This window comes from Falco punctatus (genome assembly GCF_963210335.1).
Source record: "Falco punctatus genome assembly, chromosome: 1".
NCBI classification, from domain to species: Eukaryota; Metazoa; Chordata; class Aves; order Falconiformes; family Falconidae; genus Falco; species Falco punctatus.
In genome coordinates this window covers 3,622,802-3,640,546 of record NC_137580.1, presented here as the reverse complement: position 1 = coordinate 3,640,546, position 17,745 = coordinate 3,622,802, and the positions used below count along the sequence as shown (strand labels likewise).

Below are 17,745 nucleotides of genomic sequence, written 5' to 3'. Positions count from 1 at the left end.
TGTGACAAGAGTATTGCTTTGCTTTGTTTCCTAAATATTTACAGTTTTGTAGGTAGAGGTCCAATGACAAAACTAACAGAGAAAAAGCACCAAACAGCAAACGAATACTATCTTCAGTTTCTGGTTCAAACAAAATCTAACACATGTATACAATTTGCATATAAATGTATAATTACTGATAAAACATTTGTATATAACAAACAAGATTTCATTAAAAGTTTCCATTAAAAAATTTGAGATGAATTGAAAGTCATATGAGTTAAATCTATAATCCATGGAATGTATGTAAAAGAAGATTCTTTTGCCCAGGCTAGTGTGTCTGTAACTATATATTCATATAAAAAAAGTACATGTAAGTATAGGCATGTCATCAAAGAGCAAATATACAGTACCTTTCACTATCTTATCCAAATAGTGAGCTTGAGAATTAGAAAGAAAAAAAAAAAACAGACAGACATTTCAGAAGTGTCACATAATACAAGAACTGTTCAGAATTCACATGCAAATCAAGCAGGTGCACCTGACATGAGAGGTCTTACATTACAAAATGAAAATGTAATTCAAAGCTTTTAAAAATGCAAGAAATTATCTTTTCAGCAAACATCGTCATGATTCAAAGAAACTACTTTAGAAAGGAGGCCCGCAGAAGAAGGAGATGCTACCTTTCGGAAACTATGTTTTTCTTCTGACTTCTCTTTACATGCTTTGATTTTTATGTATAACAAAAATATAATCAAGGCTAGTTGAAAATGTCCACTTTCAGCACAATGTAGGAGTAATTAGCTTACAAGCTTTAAAACACTGACCATACTGGAAGATCTTTGGTTTGCAGGTCATGTATGATTCTGACAGCATAACTAGCACTATCTTAATTCTGGCTGGATTAAAAGGATTTTTAGGAGGAACAGTTTTCTTCTGCTTCAGTTCAGCCATAGTTATTCTTCCGAGCACAAACATCAAGTATGCAAAGTAACTTAGATCATATATATCGGGTGTATGAGGAGGTAGTGGGGTTAGTAGGTGGTGATCCATCTCATTTGGAAAAATGGGCGAAAATTAAACTTGGGCTTTAGATGGATAAAAATGAATAACACAGTATATTCAAGAATAGCAAGACTTTTGCTTTATGAAAATGACACCTAAAATTCTGCAAAAAAATTGAGGAGGCAGATGGGTGAATGACAGACGAGCACAAGATGGATTTAAAGCAGCAGGCTCTACTTGTAATACATGAAACACAGCAGAGACGGGTTATATTCCCTCACGTTCCCTTACTTTCAGGAAACAGACGTCAACTGCAGGTGTGTTACAGGGGTTAAATGTCACACAGCAAAACCAGGTAGGACATGTCCATCGCAGGCCACCAAACCCAGCCACCTGCACGGGTGGTGACGGAACATTACCGACCACAGCAGTGGGGACATGCCAAGATGAGTCAACAAGGCTAGAGTCGATCTCCTGGTTTTGCTGGACAAGGTCATTCAACTGGGCCCTCACGAGCTCTCTTTACTTTCAAAAATTGCCCTTTTTTAAATCCCTGCTGGGGATCTAGCAAGGATACCCTAGCAAGGACCCTGCTAGGATACTAGCAAGCACTCTGTCATCTGCTATTACTCTTCAACTTCGTGTTTTGGATGGGTAAGAAAGGCATTTCTAAGCACGGCCTTTCCTCTAGTTTGGATGAACGGGGAAAAAGCTCTTCCCAAGTCCAAGGAGGGAGATGATGAGATAGTCTCACAGTAGCCACAGTCACCGCTACAACTAAGAGGCAGAAACTTTCTAGTCCCTGTCTCTCAAAGAGGCAGGTGTCCACTGCACAGTTGTTCTTGTCTTTTTTCTTCTACAATGGTAAGGTTAAAGGGAGAGGAAGTAAGAAGATGAAAACATCAATTACAGAACATTTAGAACAGTATCAACAAACTAAGTAGCTTTTCACATTAACCACAAACAAAAAGAAAAGTGATACAGTTGCATTTCAGGGTGGATCAAATTCTTCTCTTACTCATGCAACAGAATTCCCCGCGCTCCTACACAGCTGCTCTTAGAACAGGGTGTAGTATGCGTGGAGGAAAAATTAAGCTTTATTTCATAAAATGAAAGCAATTAGGTCTGTCTGGGGAATGGATCTGGCCACCAGTGAAACATTAAATGCCTCTACAAATGTAGGGATAGGTAACAAAACAGAACGTAACAAAACCCTCCTAGGCAACCGAAAACACTGCAATCCCAGGCCCCCACATGCTATTTCCTTTCAGAAAATCAATCTGCATTAAAAAAAAAAAGGAAAAAAAATTCAGAAAATGCTCTTTTAAGATATCTTGTAGCTAGTAGTCTTGTCAGTCAGTTCCAGACCATAAAACTATACCGATCAGAAAACAAGTGCTACCTTTCAGCATCCTTTTACTCATGGTCAGTTGACATTAAGGACAATGTTAGAAACTATTTTGGTTAACATGCAGCATCCTGGAAAAATCAAAAAGCAGAAAATGAGTGACCAAAACCAGTATAACTTTGCAGTGAAGTTTAACTAGCCATGCTGTCTTCCTTACCTTCATGGCACTGCAATTGCAACTGAACCCAGCTCTGACTGGAAGTGAACAATAAAACCATTTTTTGCTCTGTATAGAGAATTCTAGGTGGGATTTGGAGCACTTCAGTCGGATAGAGCATCTCAGCTGGTGTTCCTTGGCAAGATATTTACACATCTGGCACATGTGGGTTATGTTAAGTCCTTAAAAAGTCTAATTATAGACTAGACAATATACCTACAAGGGTTTTCTTGCAGGGTTTAAGACTGTGAAATTTAAAATCTTGCTATATATCCAGGAATAGAGGGACTTCATATAGCTCCAAATGGAATGAAGAAAAATAAAAATGAAGATATAAAATTTGTATATGTTCTAGGATAGTCAAAATCCACGAAGATGTAAATGGCATTCAAAATTCATGCAACATAAAATATAAATAATGCTATCAATGTGTGTGGATATTTATATAAATATGTGGCATGTAAATGTATTTTACAAAGAACTGATAAGTCAGGCAAATTCACATTTAACACTGCATATTTCATAACCAGTCAGAACCCTGACTTTTTTTTCTTTTTAATTTAATGTCTCCCATTAGTTTCCCATCAGAGATGTAAGTCAATGTCTTCCTTAGATTATTCATATGCTACTTCCTCCAGGTATGACAGAATAGCCACAGAATAAAAGTACATATTAAATCCATTTATCCCAATCAGCTCCTGTTCAAATCAGCATGAGTCACATACCCGTTGATTTGATGTTCCTTAATTGGTACTTATAACACTGCTTTATTCCGATTATTCTGTCATAAAGGATTATAATGGTGACATGCTTCTAAATACTGTATAGCAAATTTATATTTCTATTAGCTTACATTATTATCCTCCACCAGACGTCTTCACCCATCATAATCTTTGTAACCTGTACACTAGACTACAACATGCCACACATCTTTTGTAGGGTATATATAGTCCCATTACAGTACCAACAGCTCCACATGAGTGACAAGTTACTTTGCTGTAAGAGCAGAATTTCACCTCATAGTACCCCCAGCTGTGAAGCAAAAATACCAAAGAATGTGACCAAAGCCGTGTCGATCAAGGTCTGCCTAAATTAAAAACTAACTTTAAGGTTTTTTTTTTGCTTTCTACACTTTGAAAGTGTGAGCCAAACCCTTGCCTCCTCTCCACCAACCCTATCGGCTTCCTTCCATCCTTCCTGCATTACAGCCTCTCCCTCTAACAGAAAATGGAAAGGAGAAATTAGACACAGAGAACAGAGCCAAAGGGGGAAAAGGAAAAAAAAAACCAAAAAAAAAACAGATGAAGAAATGTATGCTACAATAATGATGAACACAGTTCTGCTCCCTCCTGAGCAAGCTCTGCTTTGCTTACTCTCCTCATCTCCCACAACTCTGTGTAGCAATTCCCGTCCACTGGTGAACAACTGCATACATCTCTCTGCTGCTAACACAAACTTCTTGCTCTCAGACGTACATCTTCTACAGGAAGATGTAAACAACGTATCTTGCATCAGGTGTGTTTACACTTCTACATAACCTTGCGCTAAATGTCATATAAGGAGATAACAGGAAAAAATGCCATCTTAATTTCCTGGTAGGAAAACTGACTGTAAGCAAACTATGGTATGTTGATAGTATACCGTTTTCCTTAAGCTATCTATACATTTATCTATTTGTTCAGAGTTAGAAAGTTTTAGCATCTTAATATTTTAATCAATTTTTAAAATTTGTACAAAACTGTTCACAATCCGTATGACAAATAACACCCTGCCACCACCACACTACAAGACTATTATTAGAGTGGCCAAGTCAAACAACCCCGAATTTAGGCAATGCTGGGTCTGTGGGTACCTGTGCAATTCTTAGACCCTTCTTCCTTTGTCAAGGCACAGAGGTGACAGTCCTCATTCAGCACTCATTCCCTCACGAACAACAAACGGCTCATGTCCTAGTGCAGGCACACCGTGCTAACCTCAACAAAGAAGTGGCTGTTTCCTTACAGACTTTTCTATCATCTTCCTCCTTAAGTCAAAATATTTAGTACAGTGTCTTCACAATACTGGGGTGAACACAGAAGTGCATCCTTATCTCATTTTTGCCACCGAGCGACTAAGGAAGGCATGGAAAGATTAAAATGAGAAGTCTCCATCCACTGGGCTGCAAACACCTATGATGTGATTTTCCAGAATACTTAGAATTATATGGGATTTCATACACAAACCAGCATTTTAGCAATTCACACATAAGTCAGTCAGGTCCCCAGAAAATGAAGAACAGTCAGAGGACACGCCTTTAAAGTTTGCTTTTGTGAATGACTAACAGAAAATACATGGTAGAAGCAAGGGTGGAATCCAGTTCTTCAAAATCATTCTTAATGAGGAGATCACCCTGTGCACCAGTCTCTGGCACAAGTGAAGTGGAGTTTTTGCATGTGACAGCCCTTCACAGCCTTGCAATGTTCTTAAATCATGTCTGTCGGGTGCAGAGGGAAAAGCAGTTGAAGATACCATTGAATTTTTTTATTACAATGATACATATATACTATAATTAGTGTCACATCTTCTGTTATATAATGATAAAGACACGTAAAAGTGTTCTCTTGCGGCTTCTTAACTTTAGGTTCTTCATTTTGCAACTTCGCTAAAGTTCTTTTAACATGTTTTTTTGGCATTTCAAAGTTCTCAAGCCGTATGCACACAAAGCAAACTGGAAAAAAAGAAGGGAAAACACCCCAGAGATTCCATTCTGCGGTACTGCATTTTTTTTCCCAGTGAGCAGTGGGGAAGCTTTGATGAACCACCTATGTCTCTGCCATCTGTGCTAACAAAGTGTTACGAACCGTACTTCTTACTCCCTGTGCAGCCAAGGAGTAGCAAGGGATGAGGCACATACTTCATCAGTGGTTTCACTGACACTTGCCAACAGAAGAGAAACAAGTCTTGAGTTTCATTGCAAGCTTTAGGGAGCAAGCACTTTGGGTAAACAGGTTTTTGTGCTTTTTGGGTGGAACTGGTACAAAACACAGAGTTGACAGCTGTGGCCTACACCCTCTAACCTATTCAAGACTCGGTCTGTGGTGGTTTACTTCTGACCTGGCTATGGGAAAACTCTTTAAGTTCCTCTCATTTCCACCCAGCCACAGTTTAACTACCCTGACAATTCAAACATCTTTGGAATGTAAACAACCAAATATCCCTTGTGATACTTAAACCCAGTATTTCTTATTCTACTCACATCAGTCTTAAGAAATAATGCATTGATTGCTTTGAACAACTGCTTTTACTCTCAACAAGAGACTATAAAAAGCCATATGTGTCCACATGCAATTTCTGAGGAGCTCCGTACCTCTACCAGAAAACTTAAAGGAGCCCAGAATTCATAAAGTTTTAAAACCCACTGTTCTGGCCTGTCTTTAAAGCAGTTCGCTCATGTCAAATGATTCATCCACTCCAGCCTTTTCTGAGCCTCTTCTGCCTGGTGAGCTGCTTCCTAACTTGAATTTGTGCAGTTGATTATTCTTCCTTAAGCACAGAATCCAGCATTTGTTGAATTACACCTCATTTTTCTGCATAGTCGGTGCTATTTGTTAGAGTAATTTTAAATTCTTGTCCTGTCTTCCAAAGTGCTTGGGGGCAGCGGGCTTTGGTGTCATTTGCAAATGTAATTCTCTCTATTCATCACTGAACAGTACTGAAAGCACATGCTCTTCCACTGTAAGCAGCGCATGGTCGTCATCCCTTCCCTGCGTTTATAAGAACCTTGTCTTAGACATACCATATGTTCACAGCATTGCTGCCAATAGAGGAGGATTAAAAACACTCTTCCCTTTTGATAATTTTTCACTCCTAAATTCCCATCTTGCCCTCCTTGTAAAGGAGAATACATGGATGGAATAATAGTTTCAGGCAACCTTCTTTTTTTTCCTCTCCCTACATTGGCCAAAACATAATCCTCCCCCTGAAATCATACCTTCTTCTTAATTTCTGCACTTCTCTCCCAGTGTTTACATAGACCTGCAGCAGAAATACCTGCTGTGTATGTTTCTGCAGAGAGACCCGAATTCACTGCGATTTACCCCTTGCCAAAACCACAACTGTTCTTTGCAGCAACCATTTATGGGTTTTCATGTACAAAGGCATGTAAGCCCATTATCCTTCCGATTTTTTTGTTCTAGGGTCCATCCCAATTTTACTATGAAGTAAGATTTCTCATCAGGATTATGGGAAAGCCACATGTATCTTAGAATAAAAGGTACAGTTGCTTTTAAGGATATAGTAGATGTAGGAAGTTTGGGACTGCTGATAAATTCATGAGCGGTGTTGTTTCCTATTAAACAACTATTTTGCTGGAAAAGGATTTAGAAGAAAGGGTATATGCCATTAAGGATTTAAAACTGTCCCACATGTACAGGCTGAAAAAACGGTCAAACACCTATTTGAGACCTCTGACAAACTTGCAAAGACCTGCCTCAGATGCAGGTAAAACCTGACATGCTAAGAACTGCATGAAAGATAAATTTGGCTTGAAAACATCTTAAGAGGATGGAATGGGATGGGAACCATTATCGTTTCTGTCTTTTTTCCTGACTGGAGTACTTTCAGAGTGTGTCTGACCAGCATGCAACTATACAACAGAACAAAAGCACTTACTTTCTCGCCACTTCAGCTCAAGTAAGCTGTGCAACGTGCTTTAAAATTCTTCACATCTCAGAGGATTCTGCTGTTTTCTGAAGAAGTGCCTAAACTTGAACTTCACATGTGGTCCTTATTTGAATGCAAATCAACCAATTAGCAATTTAAAGTATGCTAACAGATAATTTGTCTTTGAGATACTTGGTCTTGCAATGTGTTAAGGCCTGACCAATAATTCACTTTTTTTCACAGCTTCAGATATGCGTGCACTATTTTAAATTCACCTGGCAATTGAGTATTTTTATAGTTACCAAACATACAAATACTTAGCATATTGAGGGCTTGGCCTGGCAAATTAAAAACATGCCCTTCAGGCACAGGAAAGATCAAAACCGTATTTGTTCTAAATTTCATGAAATCTTGTCGAACTGTGGTTATTAGTCCTCTGGGTGCCAAGAAAGTAATCTTTTCTTTTTCATGGAATTTCTGCATTGAGAATAAAAGTATAAATATTCTGGTGAAATCCAAACTCCAATGTAGTCATGTGTTTTGAAAGTAGGATTTCACTCACAATATTGTGGTAAACTAATTGCTATTTGATTTTATCTGAGAATAAACTGTTTGAATGGCAAAGGTCAGACGTTCATTCAGATCCAATCTTACTTTTAAGATGAAAGTTTTACTGAGGTATAATTCCACGAACTCAAAACTAAGGAAAAGCTTAAATGTAGGAATTCTGAGAATTACAGAATGTATTCATACAGCAGTAATTATTTTAATTTTATGGACAAAATTTTCCTTCTGATCAAAATTCTAAAATCTCAACAGAACCTTAAAATTTATTAAGAATTCTTGGCACGAATGCATTAAGGTACATTAAATACCTAGCACATTAAACCACTATGAAATATCAATATTCTCAGTAATTCAAACTTTGAAGAAAAATAAACCATGCTTGGCAGCTTAGCATCAGTACTAAAATGACCGTAAAAATGGTCATCATAATACTGGTTATCCATGCTGCTCTGCCTCTAATCTGCAAATGTGGGGAAGATCAATCAAGCCCTCAAACTGGTCCATGAATACCTTCAAAAATATATATTGTAATGATATATAGCCATATCAAATTTTCTATAAGCACTTCCTTTAATTAACAGGAGGAACACATTTGTCTTGACTTGCTCTCTGATCTTATAAAGAGATAAAGTGTCATTTCCCTGTAGTCATATTTGAAATCAGTAATGTAAGGAGCCGTAAACCGAACATACATTGAAGACAGCAGGTGCATACCATATAACTTAGTGGAGGAGATTACTTCTTTGCATTCCTTAACGTTAGCAGTACTGAGCTTACACTGCTCATGGTCACCTAGAAAACCAGCACATAAACGCATTCATGTTTGTCTGAAAACCATTTTTATCAGTCACCAGGACAGAGTCTGTACCAATGGAAACAGACTTAGGGGAGTGTGCTCTAGATGTTATTTATTTTTTTCATAATTCTGATTGAAAGAAAGTAATTCAGATGACTTTCTTGCTCTTCCTAGCTAAAATTACAAATTTCTTGCTGAAGAAAATTTATTTTTTGGTTTGATTGGTTTCAATGTCATGTTAGTGTCCTTTCATGCCAAGAAAAGGGTTAAAATAAATACTTTGCTGCCCACTGTTATTTTTTTCTCAACTAAAATTCAGGGGAAATCTTAGAAGATAAAACAATTGGATCCCAATTCTCGCCAGAATATTAAAACATGACAAGCTGCACACTCCTACAGTGGACCACCACTGAATTTGATTTTCTATTCCATGTATACCAGGTAAAGTAGGCTCATGCAGCAGTCAAAACTAGCATGAAAGTACCACGATGCTAACTTTTAGCCTTCCTGAGGGATTAATATGAATGCTTAATGACATTAATCCACATTTAGACCACTTATGTTTAACGACATGCTTTCCATGCATACATATATAAATATTAATTTTGGACTGAAAGATAATCGTTCAACATGATAACAATTAAACAGCTGTAATCTGTCTCGTGCTAAGTAATGGAGCTGCAGGCAAGCTCCATAAACAGATGGTCTTACCCACCCATGCTTAATGTTAAAGACTTTTTAAAAAAGAGGTGTTGACAAATCTGAGCAAGAAGGCATAGTTTTAATGCAAATTAGCCAATTTGCAATTTAGATTACTCTAAAACTAATTTGGTCTATAGAAAAAATTAAGCTGCATTGTAAAACTGAGATGTTAGACAGCACATAGATATAGCAGGTTCCCCACCAACATAATTATTTACTAATTTCATTCAGCTAACAGAGTTTAATGGAAAAGCAGCTGGAAAAGTATTCATATTTATGGGCTTCCTATGACAGTTCCTTAATGTACTCATGGTACATACCAGTTATATCACAAAAAATAATAGACTTCCTGAAATGGTATCTGTTCCAATCTCACAAAACAACTACTCAGACAGGAGAGGGTCACTGAACTCATTGCAAGTGAGGACAGAAAGGAAACAAAAACATGTTTTAGCACAACTGTGTTATGAAAACTTAATTACAGAGCAAATTTTCATCCAGGCTATCACCTGGGCACCAGCTGTGCATATGTGGTCTTGTATCACATTGAGATGCAGGTTGAGCTTCACAAAATAATATATGGATGTTCACCTCAGACCCACGAATGTCACTCCCAGACCAAATAAACAGCTGGCAGGTCATTTTCCATAGCTTTGCAGTAAACTGTTGATTGAACCTGTTCACACAGGGATACAGGCAATGGTAAAACATTACATTAAACCAATTTAGCAGGGCCTGTTGTGACAGGACAGGGGTAATGGTTTGAAACTAGAAGCGGGTAGATTCAGGCTAGATATAAGGAAGAATTTTTTTACAATGAGGGTGGTGAAACATTGGGACGGGTTGCCTATAGAGGTGGCAGATGCCCCATCCCCGGGAACGTTCAAGGACAGGCTGGAGAGGGCTCTGAGCAGCCTGGTCTACTTAAAGATGTCCCTGCTCACTCACTGCAGGGAATCGGACTCCATGACCTTTAAAGGTCCCTTCCAACCAGAACCATTCCGTGGTTCTATGATTACAGTTCTCAGGAAGGAAAAGACAGTAAACAATGTAGATGCCTTAAACTGTTTAGTATTTGAAACACACATTGCCAGTGTTTAGTTCAAACCTGCAAGATGCTAAACAATAGCATTAAATCTTGAGTTTTGTTAATTTTTATTAGATTCATTTCATCACAGTACTGAGCATGTACTTATCTGCTGAACATCTTTAAGATAAATATTTGGAAGTATATGTTCAGAGCAAAGACAATGACTTGCAAGTGTGGCACTGAAGTGGAATTACCCTGTGCCAGAGATGTGTAATGGAACAGGGGATATCGGCATCACTCATCAGGTTTACTGCACTAGTCAAAACAATCTTGCCCACCTTAATATATGCATTGCTTCCAAAAAAGAAAATAACCTCACCCTGATTTAGTCTATTCTGTTCTGTCTCACAAATCAAAGTATTGCAATCCTCAGCCTTAGGAAAATGCTTTAAGCCAGGTAAGCAGATATCTAAATTTTTTCTCAACACAAAAAGCACACCTTTGCAATCACCTATGATTTTGCTTCCTGATATCCTGAAGTATTGAAATAAAACCAAGAAAATGTTCCCTGGAAGCAATTAGAATTTCCTTTGGCCAAATTCCCATTTTAATATCTTTAAGTATACATAAAAATCACAGTATCTCAAGATGCAATCTAGGGTTTAAGAGATATTAGAGAGGAATAAAACTAAGGACCACTTTTTTTTAATTAAGGAGATAAAAGTTTGGGTTTTTTCCTTCTTCCTACCCTTTAACACATGTCAACTAATAATATAAACAGTGGGCTAACTGAAAATGAGACTGGACAGATAGTCAGCATTCAGAAATACATAAAAATCATTCGATGAGGTGCAAAACTTTTAAACTATTTTAAATGGCATTTATGCTTCACAAAAGTACCCTGATCTGTTTGATCAAATGAGTTAAGGATTCAGATGATTCAATACACATTCCAGTTAGCACCTCTGTGATTAATGCATATATATCTACTCCATTTTGTGCATCCAGCTAGAGATCTGGCGAGCTATTCCCCTCCCAAAAAGTGATTAAAGTGCATTGCCCTTAAAATTTACAACTTCTTTGGAATATTTCTTTCACAAAGAAGTTGTAAATTTAGGCTGTTGCACTTCATGTGACTTCCAGCTAATAGCTGCAACAAACAAATATATCTGCATTTCTAAAATACTTCACACTACTGCAGCTAAATGGTTAATGACTTTTAGAAATAAGGAGGCGGTAATTATTTATAGAAGTATAAAGGAAGCGTGGGAGTCTTTCACACATATCACGTAAATACTCTGCTACCAAGCTGAGAGTTGTAAGCAGCATAAAATGCCGGGGTTACAAATGAAGGGTGACAATAAAAAACTGGTTTGCATAGAGAATCATTCTGATGTCCCTTGTGTTTTGGAATTTATTGCTCAGAAAGAGCTGCTACTTACTTTAGGGCAGGTGAAAGAAAAGCAATTTGACCCTTCATCTGCCAAGCCGAGGAGGCAGCAATTTTTACTCCACTAAGTGGAAATACTCCTGGAAATGAGCAATAAAATGACCTCGTTCCTCCGTAACACTGAGCTCCTGAAGAGAACAGCTCTAAGAGAAATAAATACAACAGCAGGCTAGAGCCTGTACCTCATTACTTGTCTTGAAGACTGTAAGGGCAATATAAACAAATCAAACTATCTTTACAGCAGCAGCCAAAAAGTAAACACCCATTTAAAGAATAAACAGGTGGAAAGACAGACCTGCTCACCCAGTGCTGAGGAAAAACTTGTTTGTGCTTAATATGTTGGAAAAATTGTTCAAGAGCAGTTCATCCGTGTATAACTACAACCCTTGAAATGCTGCCAAGGTCAGCAAGACCAACAGCAGCGCGATCTGCTGAGTAATTGCTTGTTGGCAAGTTAAAGCAGTGAAGGGAAAGGCTTTATCCTACTTCTAAAGATTTACTTTATTTTATTGTTCAGAAAGCGGTTCTCTCCCCATCTCTCTACTCTCTTTGTCAGCATGTTTTCTGGAAGCTCCTCAAAAACGTTAACCCTACCGACTCTCGCCCTGGGACTCTGCAGATGCACCTTGGTTCCCTCTCCTTCATGTGTCTCATTCTCATTAGCAAACAGCAACAACAACAAAATCGATTGTGATTTCTGTCAAAAATAATTCACAAATCAATCTTACTACTTCACACCTGACTCCATTCTACAAAACAAAAACTTGCCTCATCTTGGCCCAGTGATGTAGGTATCAGTTAACAGAGCTGTAACAGGCCCTGGTTGTCCTTGCCCTGAAAGCTCACACCACTGTTCCCCACGCAGCAAGCACCACCATGCCGCCTCTCGGGCAGGGCTGTAACCTACCCAGGAGCACAGCCTGGGTTTTACTGGTTTCTAGATGCTCATGCCCCAGTGATGGCCCAGCTGTGCTAACACATTTGGAGTTGCAGCCCTCCCAAAACATCCATGGAAGTTCAAATTCTCCAGCCTCTTTTTAGCTTGTGACAAAAGCAAATCATACTATATCCACATCCATCAGCTCTACCGCTATTACACTTACTGACCTAACCTGTTGCTTTGGCTGTATCACCTCTTTCAACTGGCTCTCCTCCACCTTTCCAAACTATGGGGTTTTTCTACTTCCTGGATTTTTTTTTTTGACTCTTCAGATTATCTGTGACTTTCCCATCACTCAGTGTTACTCTTGCCTCTGTTTGACCTGTGGTTACCTCTTTTGTTGTCTATTCAATCCACCTCTAAGTGCTTAGCCGTGATCTTCTCACGCCTGGGGGATGTGTCCCATAAATACCTCTGCAGAGCCACGTCGTTACACCTGTTACAGCCTTTGCTGAGCTTCGTGCAATGCTCTCCACACACCTAGGTACGAGCTAGACATCTCTTGCAGTTAAGACCATTTCCAGTCCTTTGTCTGGGCTTCCTACCTGTTGTTAGGGAATAGTTTCCCTGTGTGGTTATACTGAAACAAAACCTGTTTGGATGGGACCCTCCTCCTCTGTTACAGACTTGCAGTGTCTTGCACAAAGGGAGATTTAGCATGGAAGGGAATTTCTTAGTGCTACAGCTATACAAAATCAATATGAAAATGATAAACTTTTGGCAACTCCTCCCCTTATTTACATGCGTAATTTCTCATGCTAGTCCACTGTCAAGGCCTCTGCAGTGGAGAGGAATATCCTGCTGTATATGGGACATACAGATTGTAAATAACTGAGTAAGAGAAGCTCCATTGATAAAGGCACAGTAATTTCAAAAGGTTTCTACGTGCTAGGACTAACCCGATTACAGAAACACAGAAGCCGTATTAAGGATGGCCTCTTCTTAATCAGCTATATTAAACTTACATTATTTATGTGTAAGAGATTTGACATCATTCTAAAATAGAGCATTATGTTGACAAGAAGATAATTTTGGGCAACTAGATCACATTTATTACAAGGTGGTAGTGACATTTTTGTGTAGGCAAGTCACTTCTTAGAGCTTCTTCCTCACAGAAGAAAAAAACAACCCCCCAAAACAACAGGAAGCATCATTTCTGAAAAAAGTAAAGCTATTAACAACAGGAAAACAGGAATCAAACAATATCTTTACAGGTTAAAAGAAAAGTAACCTCCTCCTCAGCAAAAGGCAGTTAAAAGACTGAAAAAGAAATTATTCCACGTCCTTTTTCGTGGCAAATGAGGTATGAAGAACTGGTAAGCCACTATATAACCATTTCCTTTCTTAAAATACCCACTCCCTTACACAGGCTGACACGTGCAATATTCTGTTTGAAGAAACAAGCTTCAAAGTAATACACTTGTTATTCAGATGTGGCCAGCAGCGCTGGCTGTTTGAATTTTGCAGCGAAGACCAGGTAAAGCATTGCCAGCCTACCAATGGTACAGTGCTCGCCGTTCCATCCCTGGCTACATTCACACTTCCCGTCTTTACAGGTGCCATGCTCCGCGCAGCGGGGATGGCAGGCTCTCTGGTTGCAGGCTGCACCCGTCCAGCCTTCCTCGCAGCGACACGTGCCACCCATGCACACGCCATGTGTGCCGCAGTCCACCGAACAGATTTCTGGATTCGAGAAAAGAAGGGGGGAGAAAAGAGAGTACACACAGGAGAAAGAGGGTATGCATTAATTAGCAGCGCTGCATTTTAACTCGACATGCGAAGAACAAGAAAGGCAAAATCTCTGAAAATTAAATCAAAGGAATTTACTGTGCAAGGCATTTTCAGGTAGGACCCAACAGAATACGGAGTACAGAGTTTTATCTCTGTGCTAATGCTCACTTATTTATCCAGCTGACTTAGTGGTGCTTAAATGCCCCCTCAGTTAACAGCTCTTCTGTTAGCTCCGAGTAATTTTCAGTCATATGTTTTGTGATCACATATGTCTTGAAGAGTATATATCTTTTCTATCTTAGATTATATGGCACTTAGACCTAGCAGAACTTACAGTGTACTCCTAGTGACTACATGTAACATAGACCTAGGTCACTGTGTGCTCCGAGTGAAAATCTAGCATTAATGAAAGTTCGTTTTAACAAGGTTTCCCCTCCCTATCCTGCTCCCTGTTTTTTTTTTTTTCCAAAGTAAAAATGTGCCATTTGTGACACATTTTTTCATTATAAAGAATCAGCCTTAGTGAGACAAATTAGTACTATGCTGACATACTGACACATCTGTTAAATATAAAAGATGATTCTCTTTTACTTCCAGTAAATTTGTATCAGTGACAGCTACGAACAGTCTGGTTTAAATAATAGATTGTTAAAAAAATACATCAACATACAGCAATTTAATTTGTCGTTTACATATAGTAACAGGATCTCATAAGTGATAGAATAATTGAAAAATATGTTAACAGCCAAAGGTAGTCTGAGGCCAAACAACGCATGTTAAGTCTCAGCTAATACATGATGATAATTTAGACTGCCAGATTTTGCATTTACAGTTTTGGTTCATTTAGTCAGACTCCAGCAAACTTTTCCTCTGCTAAGCAGACAACAGAAAAACAAGAGGAGATGCGATACAGCCTGAGGGGCTGCTTTAGTTCCTTGGCATACAGCTGGCTGTAACCACGTACTAGTTCATAAAAGTACTGTATTTAGTTTTTGTTTTCTTGTAAAAGACAACAAACAGTTCAGTAATAAAAGACTGAAATTATTTTCAAGAGCAAAAGAGAGAAGCATTCAGCGCAAGAAAGGTTTCCAGTTTCCCACTCGACAGTGTTTTTCTTCCCCATAGAGAATAACCCACTGTATCAAAGTGCTGTGGAACATTAAACATGGTATCAAAAAGCTGTGACATTTCCCACAAGAAACAGTCCAAAACTTTTACGAAGAAAGACAGCTGTAATTTCCCCCTCCTTTTTTTTTTTTTCCCCTATACAGCATTTTATATGTACCTTGAATTAAATTTTTGATTAAGAGATGCAAGATGGTTTGATTAACTTCAGAGTGGCAAAATGTCAACGCAGCTCCAAGTAAGAAAGGTTTATTTCTCTTCAATCTAATCAATTTTTCATTAGGGTGAAGGTGTTTATCAGCTTTTAGCACACTAGCTTTGAGCAAGGTACGTCAATCTTTGTAATGAATTTATTAATTAGAGTTAATTTAATTGAAGTGGAATTGAAGGGCTAATTAACGGACAAACTGCTGATGAAGATAGAGGAAAGCTCTGCTGATTTCAAACCTATAAAGCCCTCTGATGGAAGTAACACAATTCTTTTTTTTCATCTAGCAGCGTAACAAAATGTTTATGGGTAAGATTTACTTTTTTAGCGTACCACTCTGAAGGTCATTTTGCACAACTTCAGCGAATAGTCTGAGTACTTTTACAGAGGTCTTCTATGAGTTTGACACTTTGGAAATATTTGAGGAGATCAGAAATATTTTATGTTATCTTAATGACAAATCGTTCCTTGAAACGTAAGTAAAAGATGGAGCATAAGTGTATCGTCAAGAAACAGGGGAGTCATGTTTTGCCTGAGAACTAGAAAGGGTCTCTCATAAAAAGCCATTTTTAGTGCTAGAAATGTTCAGAGAAGGCTTTTTTCCTTCTAAACAAATTAAAAGAAGACAGCATATCCTTCTCTCTGTCACTTTTCTTGAATGTTTGGAACTCCATCCTATCACTCTCATATGCATAAACCATTACGGAGTTATCACAGATCCTGGTCTGGAAGTACATTTGTTTTAAAAGGATGGTTCCTCATGAAAAAGTTACATTTATTCATAAGTTGGCATAGACCCAGCTAGCCCATGTGTTCAGTTTTCATTAACAAAATCATCTGAGCTGTTATATGAACTGTTTTAGACAAATGTATGTCTTGCAGTTAGCCATGATTTCTCTTTTGATATGTGACTACCAGTACTCTGAAAACCCGTATTTGTCAAAAGACTGCTGTAACACTTCAGAAATATTTAGAGTCTGTTCTCTGTGACAGTACCTCCAGACATTTCCTCCTTTTGTTTCTAGGCTCAGATTACAGTTTTAATAAGCTGTTTCTGACTTCAAGAAATCCCTCTGCTTCTTCACTCCTACCAACTCCTTCCACTCTGGCAGCCTGCGCCCTTCCTCGAAAGCTGTTTAGAATTCACTCTTGCATTCCTTTGCCTTCAAACTTGAACACTGTCTGTTTTTCAATAAAAATACCTCCAATTAGCTGGAGAGATTTAAAAAATGTGATTGTCTCTAGTTTCACTAGCATAGTTTTAAGTTTCTAAATAAGATGTATTAGGTAAGATGATACTTAGATCCATTTGTTGTACTAAGTACATTTTGTACTTGCACGTGAAGTACTTGAAGTTATCAGGTGAAGGCAGCTAGAAGATACCAACAAATACATTGATTTTCAAATGCTTCAAATTCATCAATTATTTCGAACCTTTGAAATCTATTCACGGTTCATGCCGAAGTCAACTCAAAGATTTCCGTCAGCTCAGCAGGTCAGGTCCTAACACAATGATGTCACTAAAATGCTGCTATTCAAGATGCCATCATTTTACAAAATGCGAGTGCTTTTAACTCTTACCATTGGAGCAATCCGGACCTGTCCAGTTGGGGTCGCAGGTGCAGGTACCACTCTCTTGAAGGTAGGTGCCGTGGCCAGAGCACTGGTCAGAGCACATTGTCTTCAGGATTTCACAGTTGTTGCCACCCCAGCCCGGGTTGCAGTGGCACTCACCGTGGATGCACATGCCGTGGCTGGAGCAGGCTGGGTCCAAGCAATCCGCTACGGGGAGATGAGAAAGGTCAGCTTCAGCTTGTCAGTCCTAACAACCGTAATCAACCCCTAGATGCTCACGACGCTTTTGGGCTTAATCCACATTGTAAGACCTTGTGAAATAGGCAGCATTGCACTCGTCTTAAAAGTAAATGTTAGCAGCCTGAGGCCGAGAAGTTCACCTGTGTTTTACTGCAACAAGTAAGGAAAAGACAGAGTGGACCAAGCTACCT

At 38.6% G+C, this 17,745-nt stretch overlaps 1 protein-coding gene across 18 annotated transcripts in view; it reads right to left on the bottom strand.

The window, feature by feature from the left end:
- The window catches only part of TENM3 (teneurin transmembrane protein 3), a 437,496-nt gene that overhangs the window by 66,158 nt on the left and 353,593 nt on the right, over positions 1 to 17,745 (bottom strand). For 12 of the 18 annotated variants that reach the window (XM_080379140.1, XM_080379147.1, XM_080379150.1 and 9 more), the window contains 3 exons: positions 17,321 to 17,521; positions 14,173 to 14,358; positions 393 to 419 (listed from right to left, as the gene is read on the bottom strand). In XM_080379140.1, the coding sequence (XP_080235266.1) occupies positions 393 to 419; positions 14,173 to 14,358; positions 17,321 to 17,521 (414 nt within the window). The remainder of the gene's footprint in view (positions 1 to 392; positions 420 to 14,172; positions 14,359 to 17,320; positions 17,522 to 17,745) is intronic. The other 6 variants (XM_080379148.1, XM_080379151.1, XM_080379152.1 and 3 more) reach the window with 1 other exon arrangement.